A 22,590-nucleotide genomic window follows, 5' to 3' on the forward strand; every position below is an offset into this window, starting at 1 on the left:
CCTTGTTGATGAGCTTTGAATCACACACACTGTTTCTCTGCTTATGTATGCTTAAGCAGAGAAGGTTTCCTTTTAGCGAAGCCTCACTCTGCAGTGTACCTGCATCCTGCCACGTGGACAGCCAGACTGTGTTTGATGTGTGTGTATGACTCAAACATACTAAAAAGAAACAAACCTTTTCTTTGGTAAAGAACTATCTAGTCAGTGTCATACTTTTCCCCTCAGTATTTCTAGCCTACTTAATGGTTACTACCAACTTCACTCAGCATATCCAATTAACATTGTGACTGGTGTTGTGATGCAGCAGGTACAGTATGTCCTCACAATGGTAACCTGTGTATAAAAGGTTTTCTGTCTTTCTTCTTCCTATTCTCGATATGGAGTGCTTCATTATTAGTCAACTAATTAAAAGAAACATGCTACATGCAGCTTATACGCACCACTTATGCTAAACAAAGACAGGATAAGAGTCTGCAGCCATGCCAACAGCTCTCAGAGGTTGTACTGCTTGGAGAAAGAAAAGCATACTGCAATATGGAAAGAGGTTTGAAGTTCGGTAATGAGCCTGTTACTGAGGAGTAAATATAAATAAGATAAAAACTATAATGGTAGCAGCTTTTATGTAACATCTGCCATCACAGTTTAATCTGATAAGCCTTCATCATATTCCACAAGAAATATAGACAACCTGCAGACAAGTACACACCAACATCAGTACAGCACCTTTGTTTCATGAATTGTCCATGGCAACATCAAACAGTACAATTAAAATTAAAATGAGTAAATAAAATAAAAAGCAATGTGCTACTACTTGATAAGACTCATAATGCTGGTTAAGTGATGACGTATAGAGTCTCTGTTAGCTGCTGAAGCCTCTCCTGTGTTTGCTGAGGCTCTTGTCTTTTCAATGGGCTGCAGTGCTGTATTTCCTCTTATCGGAAGAGACACGGTCCTTGTCATTCTCTTGTACACCATTTTATGTGGATGCCTTTAAGCTAAGCTTTTACATCTTTGCTACATATTCTGGGCTTACAGTGTTCCTGACTCCAATTTTCAATAATGAGTCAAAATGTGTCACTATTAAACCAAGTACGATTTCAGTGCGTATGTTTAAGTTTAGAATCTTGATTTTTGGTAGGAAATTCATTCAAACAGTGTAGCGTGTTAATGACTAAAATGAAGCTTATGCCAAAGTTCAATAAGAAAGATCAGTAGTCACACATCTGTCTGCTTCCCAGATGTTAGGTGGCTAATCTAACTTTTATATCCCTTCCACTTTCCCATGCTGTCAAGCTCCTCCAATCTCCACCTCTCCTAGACTCCACAGGATCCTGGCCTAATTCCTATCACCGCTGGGATTCCATTCTGCTGTGCGGTGTTCAGTTCCTAACAATGACCCCTCCCTACTGAACTCTGCTGAATGTTGTCTGAAACACTCTTGGTTGCAGTTTAGTCTGTTTTGTTGTCTTCTTCCAGCCATATATTGAAACTTGTCTCTGCATATTGTTTCAATGCTGAATCAAGTGTAGCAAATGGTTTACCAGCCACTAAGAAACATATAAATTACTCATCTTGTGCTGTAAATGGAGTCTTGTCAGTGACTCTCATGCTGAAGCTTTGTTTTGGTTTCTTGTCTTTCTTTCATGTTGGTGTTTGTTTGTGTCCACTGTTCATCCATACTACTGCACCACAATGACCATCAGTTTGTATTCTCTTTGTTTCTGATGAAAAATGTAACCCTCATCCTAAAACTTTAACCATTATTAAACACATTGCCAATGCCGCCCCTACAAAAGAAATTTCTGTACCAGCACAGCGGTAACGCTCTTTGCTGTCTCTTATGTCTGCTTAACATTTCAAATGATGTCATACTGAGATGTAGCTAATGCTCCCAAACCTGGTATTTAGTTGTTTTTTATATAAGAGCTTTTAGGTGCTTTGTCACTTTTGTTGTTGTCGTCAGCCAGATCATGTTGTACACATTGTAAAGAACTCATGCAATTCAGTTGTGGTATTGTAACAGGATGCCACCACTGCAGGTCAGGTCACTTTAGGAAATTACTTCTCTCCTAGATGTTCCATGATAAACTGTAAGTGGTATTAAGTGGAAGTGTTTAGGAACCACATCAACTCGGGAGCAAAGTGCCCACACAAGTCACCGTGTGTTGAGCTGCATTGTGCATGAAAGTTGCCAGCTACTCTAACATTAACTTCAGCTTCAAAGCTATGTGCAGGAGATTCACGGCATACAGTCTCTTCAATGTGTAGATATCCATTTTGTCCATATACTATATGCCTCATTTTAATTAGTAAATGGAGTGGTTCTTGGAGTGGTTCTTATATGATGCGTTTCTACTTAAGCTCTCAAATCGCTTTATACAAACTGTCTCATTCCCACAAAGCTATGCGGGCCACATTCTAAGTGCTTTCTCGTTAGCATTCACACTCACATGAACACATTCAGAATTAATGATGCGTTCTTTCTCAAGGAAAGAGAAAGATACTCAGCGCTAATGTATCCTTAGCACATAGACTGAAGTCGCCAGGAATCAAACCACCAACCTTCTGATTAATGACCTGCTCTACCTCCTGAGCCACTCAGCACATGAGAACAGATATTCTGCACATTTTATTAGGCTTTGAAGACTGCTTTTACCTCTAAATTGCTCTCAGTGTTTGTCTCTTGTGAGGAAGTCATTTGGAGTGCAATGTCAGACTAACAGGTGAAAAAGTCAATGTTTAGAGTGCGAGCACAATGTGCATGAAAGAGTTGCCTTCACCTCCATATGCAGTTGGAAATTCTTGTGTTGCCGAAATGTTGTAGTTGGTGTATGCTTAGCAGAATCAAAAGAACTGGACTTTGAATTTAATGGTTTCCTTTTTTAAAATAGAATGATTGTAAAGTATTTAAAGTATGGGGCCATTCACCTGAACATTATTCTGGTTAATAATTCGCATGTCATGTGTCAGTCTCTCACCTGAACTGAACACAGCAGAAAATGAAACACTTACTTGAACTTTTTCCTTTTTTTTAAAACTCTGACTTTCTCTCAGTAGGGAGTTTACACTACCTACTATCCACCCCTGGAGCAGGGAATTGAATCTTAATTACCAAGAAGCTCCATCTTACGTTTCATGTATGAGTGACCTCATTCGTTTCCTAACTCCCTGCAACATATATGGTGGGCCAAGAACTCACATTCATCACATCAGCTGTGCTAATACCGTAAAGATCCAGCTTAATGGGTTGTTTGTTGAGTGGAACATTCTTATGATATGCTAATTCTAAACCCTATCAGAATTTCATTATAAAATTGGCTCTTAAGGCTGGCACTTCAGTCCATGTGTCACTGTAGTGTTGTGTCACCTGTGTTGGCTCAGTTCAGTTAATTATCTTCTAAAGTCATGGATCACTGGGGGGTTTCTGATTGCTTATAACAATGCTGGGAGGAGTATCAGGCTATTCAAAACTGCTTGGATACATGAATGATTCATTTTGTTTCATTTTAACTTAATGTGACCAGCCCTGTACTTATATTACGTATACATTGTAGTTTACTTGGAATCATTCCCACATAAATTGCCCAGAAATATAAAACAGGGAATCAGTTGCTACTTTTTATCTGTGACTCTCTGGTTTCCCTCAGCAGAAGAGCTCTGAACGTTGGGCACAATGACACAAACTTAGTGTTGACTTTTGGGTTTGGGGGATTTATAAAAAACAACAAACATACAGTTTCTTTCCCTTTTCTGATCAAATCACAAGGCCATGAGTCAAACTGAAATGCCACCACATTAGATCGGCTGATGGCATCAAATTTTGTATCTGACTTTGTATCAGTGTCATGTCTGTTGTCATCAGTGCTTGCTTTGTTTTGTGTTGCCATCCTGCTGCTGCAATATTCTTCAATATTCTGTGGAAGGGCAGAATGTCCCAAAAGAGAGACAGGCCACCAAATATCATAATAAAATATCGATCTTCTGTTAACTACGGTGTTATTGACTGAACAATTTTGGAGATCACTGACTATGTTAAGAATCTGAAGCATAATTTTAAGAATTCAACTTTCTTTCCTTTACCCTCTCATTACTGTCATCACTGCTGACAACCCCAAATCTAACCCTGCAATATGCAAATAGGCTTATAAGGCCTTTATCTTATGTGGCTGGGGAAAATAAAGCCTCTGGTCACTGTTTGTGGAAATATGATTATATATGTTTGTTTAGTAGTGTATGTACTGTCACAAAAGATGGCCAATCAGACACTGAGAAAATAGAACTAAGCAGTATTGTATCAAGGCAAAACTACTCTGTACCAACTTTTAAGCCTGTGACAGAGGACACATAAATTACAGCACTGTATTACAAATATGTCACTTCAATTTCATAAACACACCATGAAGTCAAGGTATTAGAGGATCTGGTGCTGAGCCTTAAAGCTGGTAGTGTTTTCCAATTTCACGAAACCAAAGGTGTGATGTTCCAACTTATTCACACCTTCCTGGGACATCTTGCCTCCCAAAACCTTGCATAAGATCTATCAGAGAGAGAGAAGAGCCTTAGAACAGAGAGCTCTTGTGATGTACGTGTGTGTGTGTGTGTGTGTATGTGTGTGATTGTAGCTAGCTATCAACCTAGCTTTGGGACTTTGGTTTTCAAATTGCAATTGGCTGAGGTTCGAGGGTATTATTCTCCTCTTTTGTTTGGCACACACAGTGATGTAGTCTCTTCTATGTCCTCCTTCTGTCTCTCTGACACACACATGAGCAATCTGTCACACACACCAACCTCCCAGTTGTTTTCCTCTCGCCACAATAAATTTATCAGCCTGTCCCAGCAGACGAGATTCAGCCCAACTTCCTAGACAACCCCAGAAGCTAGAATCCACTTTGTGTGTGTGTGTGTGTGTGTGTGTGTGTGTGTGTGTGTGTGTGTGTGTGTGTGTGTGTGTGTGTGTGTGTGTTCGTGTTCGAGTGAAAAGTTGCTGAAAAACTAGCAAGAGAGAAAGAGGGAGAGACAATGAATACTAACACCTGCTCTTAAAGCTCTGAAAGTCAAACAATATTTGTCATGTAGATTAGCCTCCTCTCTTTTTTCTGCATTCATTTTTCATCCCAACTCGCCTCATGCTAGGTGACTGGTAGTGTGTGAACGTGAAATTGGATTGTGAGTGTTCCCTAAAATTAGATAAAACTTTGATGATCCCCTGAATGCAGTCATGCCTGTGGCTGAGCAATCTATGCCTGCCTGTGCTTTGGTCTGCCCTTTGTTGGTGTGTTACAAACTTGGGAGCCTTTCCGGATATTTTCTTAGCTCATTACTCAAACACACAGGGCTGCAGATGTACTAAAGGCCTCATATTCTATGACAAACAACACAAAGTTAAGCTCCTGACAAAACCCATAAAGTCAGCAGAACAAGAAAAGCCATGCAATTACACATCCTCCTCCTGTCTGTGCTCCTTGTCAGCGCCTCTTTATAAAGACTTAACACGCAGCAAAAGGAAGTAAAAGAAACCTTGCAAAGTCAGGTGCTGTCAAAATGAGCCTAAGTGAATGCACAAAAATGCTGTTTAGCAACATAATGTCACTTAAAGAGCAATTTCAACCTATATGTCAGCACACACACACACAATCTGCTAATCTCTGTGAGGAAACTCAAGATGCTCACAAAAAAACTGCCAGAAACCCGTCTCCAATTAAATTCTGCCTACATATTCCAAGTCATTAAGAAGTGAGCTGGTGATGTGTTGAGATGTAGCAAAGGAGAAAAAAAAACAATGCTTTATCCAGTTTAGGAAATGATGTCCGAGTTATTCTGCATCATTGCCATCATTATATGACACACCTGTGTCTTGCTTTCTATGACGAATAGGTCGGCTTGCTGGAAAACAACAAGAGTGAGATTGTTAACCTGATTGAGGCTCTCTCATTGTTTCTCAGCATGCTCAAGTATAACCTTCACTTTCCTGTAAATTGGTCAGAAACCATGGTTATGGCCAGAAATTTTGGCAGTGATGAACAAGCTTTTCATGTATTCTGTAGCTTCTGTGTTTTTATTTTTTGTTTGTTGTTTTTGAAAATTTTCAAGTTTCAAAAACTTTTATTGGCAGTAAATCAAATTTTTAATCTGGACTATGATTGTACTACATTATGTTTATACAGCACCGGCTTAAATACTAAATTCTACAAAGTAACATCAAATGTATTGTGTGCCTATCATTTGCACATAGATTGAGACAACATTTAACTTTTTTAATAACTACATACTTTCCTCACCTGTGCCCAGATGCATATTTTCTATATAAATCGTGTAAACCTCAGTAATGACAGTGCTTATAGTCTGTGGTTCCAAAGTATCCTCATGCAATCAAAAGTTAAAATACGGTATGAGCAAACTGCAACCATAAACCCATTAGGAAAGTGATTACTGAGGCCATAAATCAAAAATTGCTCAAAAACTTAAATACACCTTCTTTAAGTATACAGAGGAGTGTCCCCGCCGCCGCTGGTCATTGCCACCAATTTGAAATTTAAGGTACTTCTGCACTGGCTTTAGATTTAAGGCTCGGGAACATTGCTCTGTCTTTGAGGATCCACATTACAGCATTAGCATTAGTGTAAGCTAATGCTGCTTGCCTTAGCTTGCATTGCTGCTAGCAAAATACTGATTTGAGTGGATAATGTAAGCTAGCGCATTCAAACTTTAATGATGTCTCTGCCTGCATTCTGCTGATCTACTTGGATCAATTAATGCTGCAAATAAATGTAAATCTAGTTAACTTTAGCTTGCTAAAAATATTACTAACACAATACTATCTAAATTGAAATAATTAAAAAATGTAGCAATGTTTTCTAACTTTTTTAATTATTTACAAAGAACAGCGGTTTTCTAGATGTTACACAGAACAGCCTACTTTTAATTATACTTTGCTGTATTTGCAATAAAAGTATCATTACTTGTATACATACTTTTCATTCTTTCCTACTATATCCTGACCAGCCACAGTATTAAAATCACTCGTCTAATGATGTTAGGTACTAATTCTTGGTCACTGAAAAGTAAAACTACAAAGTCACTTTAAGGTTTAGATAGATAATGTCAGAGGTCAGAGTAGAGTGGCCAGACTGCTTTGATCTGAAATAAAGGCAAACATTCAAATGACCGCTTTCTACAATCAAGTGGTTGCCAGAAAACAACATCTCTGCTTATCAGAAGAGCATCTCTGAGCATACAACATGTTAAACCTTGGAGCAGATGGTGCCACTTCAGTCAGTTCGCTCCACTCAAATGACCACACAGTCACCAGATCTCAGACCAATGAACCAAACTGACCAAAATCCCCCTTGTTGAATCTATACAACAAAGAATTAAGGCAATTCAGAAGATACAGGGGATCCAAACTCTTACTAACAAGAAGTACATACTTAAGTGTTTAGTGAGTATATCAGGCTGTTAATGAAGTTTGCATTAACTGAGCTGTGAACCGAGTACCAACTTATTGTTTTGGTCTGTCAGAAACTTGCAAACTGACTAATTATGAACATAATCATAGCAACACTTCACAGGTACACACTGTATAACCAGAGTGTTACTGAGCATAAACTGCTTCCAGCTTGGAGGAATAAATCATCACCACCCCACCTGCTGCATCTACATCTGGTACTGGAACCGAACAAACTTGTGCAACACGCTCCCTGTCCAGCTGTCCACAGCTCATCCTTTCTGTACAGCCTACCTCAATGCAAGGCCAGCAAATAAGATTTTCAGTGTTATTATAGCTGTGTGGAAAATGTTGCTAAGTAATGTCAAAACTAAAGAAAACGAATCTGCATAAAAACCACAAATACTCTAAGGATTTGTAATTCATTGAATATTTGTTTTGTATCTAAGAGGTTTAAAGAGCAGAACAATTCAGTATCAACTCATTTGTTGAACAACATTTCTTCAAGCTTCTTTCTGAAATTAAATTGCTGCTAGTGCTGAGTGCACTGCACTCTTGCTGGTTATCCAACTATTTCATTGCAGCTCCAAGCAAGCATTAAATAGACATACTGTGAGTCTTTTTGATTCTCAAGTGTAATGCTAATTATGCTGAAATATGAACAAAAAATATGTTTTAGTTTTTTTGGACAGTGTACGATTGTGGTTCCAACACTGTGTGCTAAAGCAGACTGGTGTGGTCTATAAATATTCAAATATTATTTTAGATTTACTAAATGCATAGAAGGATAATTGTCTTCTGGACTGTAAGTGGCTCACACTAGCTGTGTGTTGAATGTGTTACATACATATCTGCTGGAAGAAAAAAAAACCTGAACCTCAAAGATCCAAGTCAAGTGGAACATATTTTTCGATGGATGTTAAAGTTGTTCCCATAAGTGTTACAGGTTTCATCACAACGACAACAGTGACAAGACATATAGCATCTGAGAATCAAACTCAAAACACCACACCGCAGACTTACCGCCAAAATACATCTTGCATTAGTTATCAGCAGGCTTTTGAATTGCCATACAAACCTTTTATACGCATTCAGATGTTAAGTGAAGCATTTTTCTTCCAAAGCAGTTCAGAAACGAAACCAAAGCATTCTTCAGCGCAACCTCTTTATAGCTCAACTGCAGCTCAACAGCTTGCTTAGAAACATGAACCCATACCTGATTCCATGAACTCTTGGTTGAAGTTGTTCCACGCCTCTTTGCTCTTTTCCAGGTTCTCCTCCATGACCTTGATGTCAGCAAAAGGACAGTTGCATTCTGGGAAGCGAGGAGAGCACCGGCACCAGCAGTCATTGTTGCGACAGAGCAACTCGCCCTCCGAGTTGCATGCCACGTAGCTGAGGGCTGCCTCCACAAAACGCCCACGCAGAAACTCTGGCAGGACATCTTGTAATCCTGGAAAGAAAAGGAAGCACATGGTAAAGCATTTGGGATTTTTTTTTTTTTAGAATGCTCTTATTTTTGAACAAGCAGACTCTAAAAGAGTCATATTTTATTTTAGGCTATTTTTAAGGCTTCAAGTAAAAATACATTTTTAGCACTTGCGATTTAATTGAGAAGACTGTGAAGTAAAATTCTTGACATTTGGCATTTCTAACCCAGCTGATTTCTTGTAGGATTTTAAACAATTGTTAATTTCCTTTATCATACACTCAACAAAAATATAAACGCAACACCTTTGTTACTGCTCCCATTCCCCATGGGATGGACGTAGAGACCTAAAATTCATTCCAGATACACAATATAACCATCCCTCCCAAACAGTGGTCACAAATCAGTCCAAATGTGTGGTAGTGGGCACATCTGCTATATTGAGATAATCCATCCCACCTCACAGGTGTGCCACATCAGGATGCTGATCTGACATCATGAGTAGTGCACAGGTGTACCTCAGACTGCCCACAACAAAAGGCCACCCTGGAATGTGCAGTTTTTTGCGCTATTGGGGGTCTGGGGACCCAGAACCGGTCAGTATCTGGTGTGACCACTGTGGAATACACCAGGCACAAATACACGCACACGCAGGTATGTACTGCCAATTTCCACATTTATTGAATTGTTTGTTTCGACAGCTAACTCAGTCGCACAGCCTGACAGCTCACGAGCCCAGCTGATCTCCTCGCCGCTTCTCCCCGTCTCACTATAAACACAGCGGAGGGAGACCATCATCAGTACATAAACACCATCAGCTGTTCTTACCGGCCTCGCAGCGCCGCCCTGTTGAGCCTTCTGCTCCACTCCTCCCCGGCAGCTGCGCCCGGGGCCACGCCTCCGCCACACACCCCCACCGCCCGTTCGAGGCCGGGGAGCCGTCCGGCCGAGCCAACTCCCCCCCTCGCGAGCGAGAGAGGAAATCGGCCACCGCCATCTGTGCCCCCGGCCTATGGATCACCTTGAACTTAAAGGGCTGCAATGCCAGATACCACCGGGTGATCCGGGCGTTGGCATCTTTCATGCGGTGGAGCCACTGCAGCGGGGCGTGGTCCGAACAGAGGGTGAATGAGCGTCCCAGGAGGTAATAGCGCAGGGAGCCGACCGCCCACCGGATGGCCAGGCACTTCTTCTCCACGGTGCTGTACCGGCGCTCGCGCTCCGCTAGCTTCCGGCTGATGTACAGGACAGGGCGGTCAGCTCCCCTCACCTGCTGAGACAAAACGGCTCCCAGCCCTCTGTCCGAGGCGTCAGTCTGCAGAACAAACGGGAGGGAAAAGTTAGGAGTGTGAAGCAGCGGCTCCCCACAGAGAGCGTTTTTCACTCGCACAAACGCCGCCTGGCACGGCCCCGTCCAGTGGACCAGATCCGGGGCACCCTTTCGAGTGAGATCGGTCAGGGGGCTGGTTAGCTGCGCAAACCCCGGCACAAAGCGACGATAGTAACCCGCCAACCCCAAGAACCGTCTCACCTCCTTTTTCGTCCTGGGGCGCGGGCAGGATGCGATAGCCGCCGTCTTCTCCACCTGTGGCCGCACCTGCCCGCCCCCCAGGTGGTACCCCAGATACTGCACCTCCCTCCGTCCAACCGCGCACTTCGTCGGATTGGCCGTGAGCCCCGCCCCCCTCAGGGACTCCAGGACCGCGGCCACCCGCAGCACATGCTCCGCCCAGGTGTCGCTGTGGATGATCACGTCATCCAGGTAGGCGGCAGCATACGCCGCGTGCGGACGCAGTACCCGGTCCATGAGACGCTGGAAAGTGGCCGGGGCCCCGAACAGGCCGAACGGGAGTGTCACGAACTGGTACAAACCGTACGGAGTGGAGAAGGCCGTTTTCTCCCTGGCCTCGGCAGACAAGGGAATCTGCCAATAGCCCTTGGTTAAGTCCAGCGTCGTGAAAAAGCGGGCCGTGCCTAACCGGTCCAGGAGCTCGTCGACCCGAGGCATGGGGTAGGCATCAAAGCGTGACACTTCGTTCACCCTGCGATAGTCGACACAGAACCGTATAGACCCATCCTTCTTCGCCACCAGAACGATGGGGCTACACCAGGCGCTGTGCGACTCTTCTATTACTCCCATCCTCAGCATTTCCGCCAATTCCCTCTGCACGATTTTTCGCTTATGCTCCGGGAGCCTGTAGGGCCATGAACGCACCGTCACGCCGGGCTGCGTCACGAAATGGTGCTCGATGAGGGACGTCCGGCCGGGCAGGGGGGAGAACACGTCCGCAAAGCGCTGTTGCAACGCGACAACGTCCGCTCTCTGGGCCTGTGTGAGATGGTCATCACAAGGGAGGGAGGTGGGAATGATAGAATTTGGCACCTCAGGCCCCAACTCATCTCTCTCCTTCACCAGGCTCACCAGAGAAGCGGTTTCGACCTCTCGCCACAGTTTGAGGAGATTGAGGTGATAAATCTGCGCGGCTCCTCCCCTGTCCGACCGAGCGACCTCATAGTCCACGTCCCCGACACGCCGTGTGACCACAAAGGGACCTTGCCACTTGGCGAGCAACTTCGAGCTGGAAGAAGGGAGTAACACAAGCACTTTATCCCCCGGTGAAAATTGCCTGAGTCTAGCCCCTCTGTTATACAGGTGTTGCTGACGCTGCTGAACCTGGAGCAAATTCTCCCGTGACAACCTCCCCAAAGTGTGGAGTTTTGCTCTCAGGTCCAACACGTACTGAATCTCATTTTTGGCGGGGCTCGGACCGTCCTCCCAGCTTTCTTTAATCAGGTCGAGCACCCCACGTGGCCTCCTGCCGAACAGCAGTTCAAAGGGAGAAAATCCCGTGGAGGCCTGGGGCACCTCCCGCACCGCGAATAACAGAGGGTCTAGCCAGTGATCCCAATTGCGTTCATCCTCGTTAATGAACTTCCGAATCATGGACTTTAAGGTCTTATTCAGCCGCTCCACCAGCCCGTCAGTCTGAGGGTGGTAGACGCTGGTCCGAATAGATTTAATGCCCAGTAATTCGTACAGTTCCCGCAGTGTACGAGACATAAACGACGTGCCCTGGTCAGTCAGTATCTCTTTCGGGATTCCGACTCGGGAGATGACCTGAAACAGTGCCTGCGCCACACTCTTAGCCGAGATGGTGCGCAGCGGAACTGCTTCCGGGTACCGCGTTGCGTAATCCACCAGGACTAACACAAAGCGGTAACCGCGTGCACTCCGGTGAAACGGCCCGATGAGGTCCATGCCGATGTGCTCAAACGGGACCTCAATGAGGGGGAGAGGGCGCAGAGGCGCTCTCGGTATGGCCGGCTGGTTAACAAGTTGGCAGTCCGGGCAGGACGCGCACCAGCGGCGCACATCCGCTCGGATGCCAGGCCAATAAAATCGGGCCGTTATTCGCTCCAGAGTTTTCTCGTAGCCCATATGCCCTGCCATGGGGTTATAGTGTGCCGCCTGGAAAAGCGTTTCCCGGCGGCCCTGCGGCACCAACAACTGGGTGTGTGTTTCCTCAGTCTGAGTGTCACGACTCACTCGATATAATCGGTCATTTAATAAGACGAAACGCGGGTAGGTCTGCGCGGCCTCAGGGCGCACCACGTGACCATCAATAGCCATCACTTGGTCAAAGGCTGAGCGTAGGGTGCCGTCACGAGACTGCTCCAGTGGGAAATCACCCATGGGGGACACTTCCGGGGCCGGCGGGACGTCCCATGAGGGACCCGCCGGCTCCTCCCCCCCGGAGTCGGTGTCGGACGACCCCGCGTCACCACTGAATGCCGCGCACACGCTACACCCCGCTTCCGGTCGTGATCGCACTCCCGCGTACTACCCCAGTAGCTGATGAAACCCCGGCCAATTGGTACCCAGAATCAGGGGGTGCGACAGGCGCGGGCTAACCGCCGCCGTTACCCTATGTGTATGGCCCTTGTATTTTAGCAGCAGCGGCACTATGGGGTACCGGTGCACATCACCATGAACACACCTCACCTCCACCCATTCTGCCTCCAATAATGCCCCGGGGCGAACCAAGCCTTGGTGCACGAGGGTCTGTGTGCAGCCCGTGTCCACCAACGCTTGGCGTATACCCCCTCGAGTCCTTACCGGAATACTGTATGTCCCTCCTGGACCGGGGGAGGGTGCTGGGGTGCCAGCAACGCGGAACACCTGCCCGCACTTCCAACACTCCGGCCCCGGCGTTTGTGCTGCCCTCCATGGCTCGGGGGCGGCTCCACTCGGCTCAGTTCCCCTGGACGGCACCATCGCCGCGAACGGGTTAGTGGGGCTCAGCGCCGGCAGCCGCTCTGCCTGCCCTGGTGCCGGCACACGGCGCCTCGGGGCCGGCACTGGGGCCTGTTTGGTCGGCCTCCGTCCGGCGTCCCCGGACTCCCCTGCTCCAGCGGCAAGGTGGTCCTCCACCAGCGTCACCGCCACCTCCAAGCTTGCGGGCCGGTGGCACCGGACCCATCTCGCCGTCTCCGCTGGCAATCCTTCCGTGAACTGCTCCAGCACCACCTTGTCCACCAGCTTCGTCTCGCCCTCCGATGTTCCCGGCTGCAGCCAGCGCACCGCCGCGTCGCGCAGCTGTCGGGCCCAGGCGAATGGTCGGTCCGTTGTAGCCAGCCGACAGGCCTGGAACCGCCGGCGATGGTCTTCGGCGGTGAGCCCCAGCCTGTCCACCACCGCCCGGCTCACATCCGGGAAGCTGCTCCTTGACGCCGGAGGCAGACTCAGGGCCGCTGTTTGTGCCTCCCCAGACAGCAGGGGGAGCAGCCGAGGGGCCCACTCCTCCCGCGGCCATTGGCAAGCCTCCGCCGTGGCACGGAAGGTCTCCAAAAAAATCTGTGGGTCGTCCCCGTCCCCCATCTGGGGCACCGTCACCGACAGTGGCGAGGGCTTCGGCGTGGCAGCGGCCCCGACCAGCCGCTCCAGAACTTGTGTCTGTCGGTCCGTTTGCTCCCGCAGCGCGGCCAGGTGGGCACGCTGGTCGGCCGCCTGATCCCGGCTCATCGCCGCCATCTCCGCCAGCATCTGCGCCAAGTATTGCAGGGGCTGGGCGGGTGGCGTGGCCTGTGGGTCGGACATTTCCCCACCGGCACTTTCCTGGGTTTCGGCACCACTTGTGGAATACACCAGGCACAAATACACGCACACGCAGGTATGTACTGCCAATTTCCACATTTATTGAATTGTTTGTTTCGACAGCTGACTCAGTCGCACAGCCTGACAGCTCACGAGCCCAGCTGATCTCCTCGCCGCTCCTCCCCGTCTCACTATAAACACAGCGGAGGGAGACCATCATCAGTACATAAACACCATCAGCTGTTCTTACCGGCCTCGCAGCGCCGCCCTGTTGAGCCTTCTGCTCCACTCCTCCCCGGCAGCTGCGCCCGGGGCCACGCCTCCGCCACAACCACCATTTGCCTCATGCAGTGCAACACATCGTCGCATGGAGTCTATCAGATTGTCAATTGTGGCCTGTGGCATGCAGTTGAGCGTCCCTGAGACGGTTTCTGACAGTTTGTGCAGAAATTGTTTGGTTGTGCAAAACAATTGTTCCAGCAGCTGTCTGGGTGGCTGGTCTCAGACGATCTTGGAGGTGAACCTGCTGGATGTGGAGGTCCTGGGCTGGTGTGGTTACACGAGGTCTGCGGTTGTGAGGCCGGTTGGATGTGCTGCCATATTCTCTGAAACACTTGTGGAGACGGCTTATGGTTGAGAAATGAACATTCAATGCACGGGCGACAGATCTGGTTGACATTCCTGCTGTCAGCATGCCAAATGCACGCTCCCTCATTGCTTGTGGCATCTGTGGCATTTTGCTGTGAGACAAAACTGCACATTCCAGGGTGGCCTTTTGTTGTGGGCAGTCTGAGGTACACCTGTGCACTACTCATGATGTCAGATCAGCATCCTGATGTGGCACACCTGTGAGGTGGGATGGATTATCTCAATATAGCAGATGTGCCCACTACCACACATTTAGACTGATTTGTGACCACTGTTTGGGAGGGATGGTTATATTGTGTATCTGGAATGAATTTTAGGTCTCTACGTCCATCCCATGGGGAATGGGAGCAGTAACAAAGGTGTTGCGTTTATATTTTTGTTGAGTGTATATAATATACTGAACAAAAATATAAACACAACACTTTTGTTTTTGCTCCCATTTTTCATGAGATGAACTTAAAGATCTGAAACATTTTCTACATACACAAAGGACCCATTACTATCAAATATTGTTCACAAATCTGGTTAAATCTGTGTTAATGAGAACCTCTCATTTGCCGAGATAATCCATCCCACCACCATGTCAAGGTGCTGATTAGACAGCATGTCTATTGCACAGGTGTGGCTTAGACTTTCCACAATAAAAGGCCACTCTGAAATATGCAGTCTGATCACACAGCACAATGCTACAGATGTCTAAAACCAGTCAGTATCTGGTGTGGCCACCATTTGCCTCACACAGTGCAACACATCTCCATTAGATGTGTTGCACTGTGTGAGGCAAATGGTGTGCAATGGGCATAGAGTTGATCAGGTTGTTGATTGAGGGCTGTGGAATGTTGGTCCACTGCTCTTCAATACTTGTGCAAAGTTGCTGAATATTGGCAGGAACTGGAACACGCTGTCATATACACCGAGCCGAGCATCCCAAACATGCTCAATGGGTGACATGTCTGGTGAGTATGCGGGCCATGCAAGAACTGGGATGTTTTCAGCTTCCAAGGAATTGTGTACAGAACCTTGCAATATGGGGCCGTGCATTATCATGCTGTAAAATGAGGTTATGGCCATGGATAAATGGCACAACAATGGTCATCAGGATCTCAACATGGTATCTCTGTGCATTCAAAATATCAACAATAAAATGCACTCGTGTTCACTGTCCATAACCCCACTGCCACCATGGGCCAGTAAATCCACAATGTTGACGTCAGCAAACCGCTCACCCACACGATGCAACACAAGCTGTCTGCCATCTGCCCTGAACAGTAAAAACATCTGTCAACAGAACACCTCTCCAACGTCCCAGACGCCATCAAATGTGAGCATTTGCCCACTCAAGTTGGTCACAATGACAAACTGCAGTCAGGTCCAGACCCCGATGAGGACAACGAGCATGCAGATGAGCTTCCCTGAGACGGTTTCTGACAGTTTTTGCAGAAATTCTTTGGTTATGCAAACCGATTGTTGCTGCAGCTGTCCGGGTGGCTGGTCGACCATTCTGGAGGTGAACATGCTCGATGTGGAGGTCCTGGGCTGGTGTGGTTACATGTGGTCTGCAATTGTGAGGCCGGTTGGATGTACTGCCAAATTCTCTGAAACGCCTTTGAAGACAGCTTATGGCAGAGAAATTAACATTCATTTCACAGGCAACAGCTCTGGTAGACAATCCTGCAGTCAGCATGGCAACTGCACGCTCCCTCAAAAGCTGCGACATCTGTAGCATTGTATTGTGTGATCAAACTGCATATTTCAGAGTGGCCTTTTATTGTGGGCAGTCTAAGGCACACCTGTGCAATATTCATGCTTTCTAATCAGCACCTTGACATGCCACACCTGTGAGGTGGGATGATTATCTCGGCAAACGAGAAGTTCTCACTAAAACAGATTTAGACAGATTTGTGAACAATATTTGATAGTAATGGGTCCTTTGTGTATGTAGAAAATGTTTCAGACCTTTAAGTTCAGCTCATGAAAAATGAGCAAAACAAAAGTGTTGTGTTTATATTTTTGTTGAGTGTATATAGTAGACATAGCCTTAGGAGGATATGATCACGGTTTTCACAAACTACAAAGTAGTTTCAGCTATAACATCGATTCACAAGCTATAACACTGGAGCGATGCCTTGAAGTGAAGTGCCAATATTTTTGAATCAGCCACAATATTAGAACCACCAGCCCATTCTCATTGAGGTAATACCATTTTGCCAAAAAATACTGGTGTGGCCCATTTCCTTCCATTTTCTCTGCCATGATACACCGTTTTATGGCTTTAGTGAGACAGGCCAGGTACTTCCAATTCCTAACTTGTCAGTGATTGTGATTACTCTTGAGAATAGGTATATTTTACCCCAAAATAAGATTGTTTTATGGATCTAACGAAGCAGTTTTTAAACCTCATACCTTACCCAGGATATTTCACTAGTTAAATCTAATCAGTCTTAGGGGCCTAAACTTAACAAGAAAGTAAAAAGTGTGTAAAAAAAACAACACAAATCTGTAAGAGAGGAAAGAAAGACAGAATGATCCCACACAGGTTTCCAAATCATGGTATCTTGGCTGACATACCTGCAACTTATACCACCACTAGTCCCTGAACCTACTAATGTAGGTCTCTAAGATCGGTTCACTTCTTAACGGTTGATATTGCTGGGACTAACTAGCACTGTATTACTACTTAGGATGGGAAGTCGTTGGAACCACTGTCAGATAATTGAATAATATTCTGCTGAATATAAAGTTCTGCTGGTAAACTTTGGGCCTTGGATTTCATGTGGCTGTTACTTTGAAATGTAGCATTTCAAAGTCGTTGCATATCAAGGACACTTGTTGACCTAGGCTACAAACAACAGACAGATTCCAAACTAATATGTCGGATATGACATAACAAGCACAATTCATAAAGACCCAAACCCACTGCCAAGATGCCTGACATCACAGATACACTCACAGAAATGTGTACCATTTTTGAGGCAGAGCTGTTTTGTATATAAACCCAATTCCAAAAAGATTGGGTTTGTGTAAAAAGTAAATCAAAACACAATGTAGTGATTGGTAGAACTTAGAAACTTGTATTTATAACAACAGAACACAGAAAACATCAAATGTTTAAACAGAAATTTTGCTATTTTATGAAAAATCTTTTCATGAAAAATTATTTTTTAATTTGATTGCACAAACAAACAAAAAGAAAAGACAGAAAAGGCTGAAAAAGAAGAAACAGTATGAAGAATATTTTGTCTGCTTTGCAGAAGATCAGTAACATTATTGGGTGTAAAAGGACTATCTTATAGAAGCAGTGTTTCTTAGAAGTAAAGATGTGCAAAGGTTTACCAATCTGCAAAAAAAGGCAAATAATTGTGGAACAATTTCAGTTTGTGTTCGCATCTACAGTACAAAGTGCATAAGAGAATCTGGAATAATCTCTGTGTGCAAGAGACAAAGCTGAAGGCTGAAAATCAGTAAATCAGTATGTAGATTCTTGTGATCTTTAGGCCACACATCTGAAAGCATATTGATTTGCTCTCCTGATATTTAGACTGTAGTATTGATATTTTAATCTTTTTCACTTAGAGTAAAGATACTCTAAGCGATCAGCGTGAGTAACAAGCAGAACAATTACATTCTCTTCCACTAGACTACCTGCTCTAATTAAATGGGTTGCCAACTGCAAGTAAAACAGAAGAAAACGAAGAAGAAGAATAACAATAGATAAATATTTGAAAAGAAAAAGTAGTCAGTCTGACCTGGGTCCTGGAGAAACTTGCGACCCAGTAGAAGGCAAAAAAGGTATACTGGGGAAAAACTGAGCTAATTCTGCTATGCCTGGTGCGCCGGGAAAAATGATCAAAATGCTTTTTGTGACATTTTTGTTTGGCGGTGTGCCGTGTGATTTTTCTAAGGTGAAATATGTGCCGTGGCTCCAAAAGGTTGGGAAACACTATTCTAAACACATGTTGCCATGTTATCTACAAATACAGATTAAAGCTCACTCATGCAAAGTAGAAACTATATGTGAACATAATCCAGAAATGTTGCTGTCTTCTCTGGGCCAAAGCTCATTTGTGTATAAAGAGTCCAGGTGCTAAACTTTCCTGCCTACAGTCCAGACCTCTCACTAACTGGAAAGATTTGGTGCATCGTGAAAAAAAATGCAACAGAAGAAAAAAAGACTCTTGATCAGAGTCCCAAATTTTTCAGAATTAAGTTGCACGTGGATTGTAATGTAGTGGCACATGCTTATATATAGTTAGAACATTAACTAACATACACTATGTTGACAAAAGTCACTCCTCTCAGTCTCTAAATTTAGATGTTTTCAGTCCCTTTGCTACAGGTGTATAAAATCAAGCACCTAATCATGCGGTTACAAACATTTGTGAAAAGAACTGGGTATTACAAAGAGCTCACTGAATTTGAACATGGTGCTCTAATAGCCTGCTAGCATTGCAACAAGTCAGTCTGTGTTATTTTCTTTATCAACTCTAAGTTACTAACACTCTGCTGACTAAATAAATGCAGAGAATCCTCCTCGGGCATTAAGATAATCACAAAAACTGTGCCCCAGGATTTTCATGACTTGGGTTTCCATGCCCAAGCAGCTCCTGAAAGCGTCATGTAGGTGGCCTAGTAAATGTGTTCATGTACACATATGTATATACACAGTACAATATGAGCAATTGTATTAACCCAGTGAGATAAAGATGGTTATGTACTTGTTTTATTTTCAGTTGCAATTCCTAGTTATGATGACAAGTAGGGATGGGTACCGGTGTCCGGTGCCATGATGGCACCGGTTCTGACATAAACGGTAGTAACCAGACCGAAAAGCAGCGCACATTTCGGTGCTTTATTTCGGTGCTTTTTTTTCCTGAGCTGTGATACACTTTAGATTCTAGCCAATCATTTTACGTTTCCGAGGATAGTAGGCGGGGCCAGGTACGTACGTTCTGTTAGAGCAGAGCTACAGATTAAAAATGTCCAAGGCGAAGCGGTCAAAAGTCTGGCTGTACCTCATAGCAAAATATGCAAACTCAGCAGCAACAAGTGCTTTAAGCTGATACTGTGATACTGTCAAAGGAGGTAACACCTCAAATCCGATGAAACACCTGGCGACGCATAGCGTTTTTTTTAAAAGCCCAGAAATGCGCCGTATTTGATAGCTTGGTGCGAGACCTCACACCGAGCACATCTACTGCGGGTGGGTTGCCTGTTATGCAACATCCCCCAAAAACACGAAGAGGAGAGTCCTGGCCCCTAGCCCTGCCAGTGTAGCAGAAATGATGACGGATGATGGTGGCAGCAGCAGCCGTTCTTCTCTGCGTGAGTGGCTAATTTACGTTGAGTAGGCTAACCACGTTATTACATTAATGCATGTAAGGTGAACTAGCAAACATCATCATAGCTACATGCGGCTGTCTTCTTGTTTGATGGCAGATACTCCCTTCACCCTGGCTAAAAAGGCTAAAATGACCAAAGAAAAAGTGGAAAACAGTTAAACATGAGAGGTTTTTGGACAAAGTTTGTGTTTTTTCCATTGTTTAAGCACTGCTTCCAGCCAAGAGTGATACCATATATGCCCCATAGCTGCAGAAAAGGCTAACATTGTTATCTTTTTACAAAAAACAGCTGAACATGAGAGGTTTTTGGACCAATTTTGTGTTCTCCATTCTTTAAGCACCGGTTTGAGCACCGTTTGAGCACCGGCACCGTTTCAAAAGTACCGATTTGGCACCGGTATCGGATAAAACCTAAACGATACCCATCCCTAATGACAAGTCTTGACTGGGACGTATTTCAGAACTAATCATCAGTAGCAACTGTCACCTAGTCTATAATCACCAAAAAAAGCCCTACAGCCTCAGCCACATGCAGCTTGTTTGTTGCCTGCAGCTTTCACTATTTCTCAGCCTGATATTAAAAAGAATACTTAATTCAATAGTTATGGACGTGATGGATATGGAGCCTTATTTATGTGAGCAATCCAAATGTATTCTGCATGTCTTGTTTTGTTTTTCGCTCACCTTTCAAAATAATTAGTCTGCAGAAAGAAAACATTTGGTATTTTATTAAAAGCTGCTACTTCCTAAATGTTTGTTTTTTTTTTGGTTGCTTCTTTTCCATATGAAAGTGTGGACCAGCCTTTCACAACGGTTTACAACGACTCAAAGCAATGGGCCAAATACCCCTTACTCCCAAGCCGCCTTCTAAAGGATATCCTAAGGGATGCTGTCAGATGCCTTCTGCAATATGGTTTCTTCCACCATTTGTTTCATTCCTTTTATAAAAGGAAGAATTAAAAAGTTGCTGATACAATATCAAAAAAGCCTGAAAAAGTCTAATCAAAGTAGACTGTAATTGTGTTTTGTTTTGCAGTTTTGTGGCAGAGTTTTTAATTTCATTGAAATCTGTTTGGGTTCTTAGCTGTTGTCACACTAACAGTGGAATCCTGAGTGAATGTAAGCCATCGTTAACATAATCACATTACATTATTATTACTTTGCAATGCCATGCTTTTCCACCGACTGGTCTTCTAGTCTGGCATGATGTTGAAAGCCCAACTGGCAAATGAGAAAATTGCACAACCAATGTTACATAATCAACTACCTATAAGCCATTACACCTACACGAACACCTCTTACAAAACAAGTGTTTTTATGCTAAGAATGAAATTTTGCAGGATTTAAGATAGTTAATAATTTCAGATTGATGTTACACTAACTGAAGATTCAAATGCTCAGGCTGTGGGAAATACTGTCCGCCTTCATGTCCTTTAACAGCAGGGTACACGCTTGTTTCAATTTTGCTGCTTTTATTGTTGAAATTATTTTAAATTCTAGGGGTATGCTAATTATGGTGCTGTTTCATGGGTGCACAGCCTATTAAAAATCAAAAAGCTCACGTGTGATATTTAAAGAGCAGCATCATCCCGTAGAAACTAGCAGGCAGCTTTCTTTGTGGCGCTCATGCTGCTTCTCTGAATCTGCCTCCCTGTCTGTCGCTCTAATAATCATCAATTTGTTGTGTCAAAAGCTTCCTCTCTCCTCGCTTCAGAAGCTCATTCTGGAGGATTTTCAACAGCCAAGTCAATCCCGCTGTGCCCTGCTATGAATATGCATGTCTCTTCTTTGGTATTTACTCTTTCAATGGCTTGGAAAGAGATGTAATTAGTCACATTTTTCCTCTTCCATGATTTGGCAGGTGTTTTGAGGTCTTTGTGTGTGTGGGGGTGTGTGTGTGTCTGTGTTTGTGTGTGTGTTTGTGCTTGTTCCAAATCTGGACGGGGCTTCTTCAGTTTAGGAGACAGCTAAATAACACAAATAACACACGTTCCATCACCAGCCACTAAAACACTTTGTCTCTATTCCACCTCACTCTTTGTTGCTGTTTTTCCACTTTGCTTCTTCTTGTTTTTTGTGCTTCATTCTTTAGCTGGAGTAACAGAATAACACTGGGAAAGTTGTTGTTTAAGAATTATTATCCAAGTAAATATTGGAATTAAAGAATCAGATCACCTTTTAAACGTTTCATTTAATTAGAAATACTGTAAAAAAAAAAAAAAAGAAAAAAAAAAGAGAAGCTCTTTTTGTCATATTAGAACAATGCTGACAACACAGATACACAGTGCAACAATATCCTCTTTAAACCACAGGGAGTCTCTCCCATGTATTCCTGCTCTGTATCAGAAAACCTCCCAGCAGATTATGAAGTTTCAAGTATTATAAATATATAGCCAAGTACTTTTCTGTTTACTGGTTCTTTTCAATTTTACTCAGTAATGCATTGACATTACCCAAAATGAAATGTAAACATGTCATTATGCAAAACGCATTATAGCCCCATCTAAACATTCCTTCTTAACATGAGCTTTGTGTTTTGCAACAAGATGAATATTTAAAACAAATTAATAATAAAATATTTTGCGGAGAAAAGTGCATTTTTACACCAGATTAACCTGTTTCCCTTCTGAAGAAT

At 44.3% G+C, this 22,590-nt stretch overlaps 1 protein-coding gene across 1 annotated transcript in view; it reads right to left on the reverse strand.

Annotated features, from left to right (window-relative positions):
- Positions 1 to 22,590, reverse strand: part of brinp2 (bone morphogenetic protein/retinoic acid inducible neural-specific 2) — a 294,885-nt gene that overhangs the window by 73,008 nt on the left and 199,287 nt on the right. The window contains exon 6 of the mRNA XM_026148790.1: positions 8,661 to 8,897. Within this exon, the coding sequence (XP_026004575.1) occupies positions 8,661 to 8,897 (237 nt within the window). The remainder of the gene's footprint in view (positions 1 to 8,660; positions 8,898 to 22,590) is intronic.

The sequence above is a fragment of the Astatotilapia calliptera genome, chromosome 18 (assembly GCF_900246225.1).
Source record: "Astatotilapia calliptera chromosome 18, fAstCal1.2, whole genome shotgun sequence".
NCBI lineage: Eukaryota > Metazoa > Chordata > Actinopteri > Cichliformes > Cichlidae > Astatotilapia > Astatotilapia calliptera.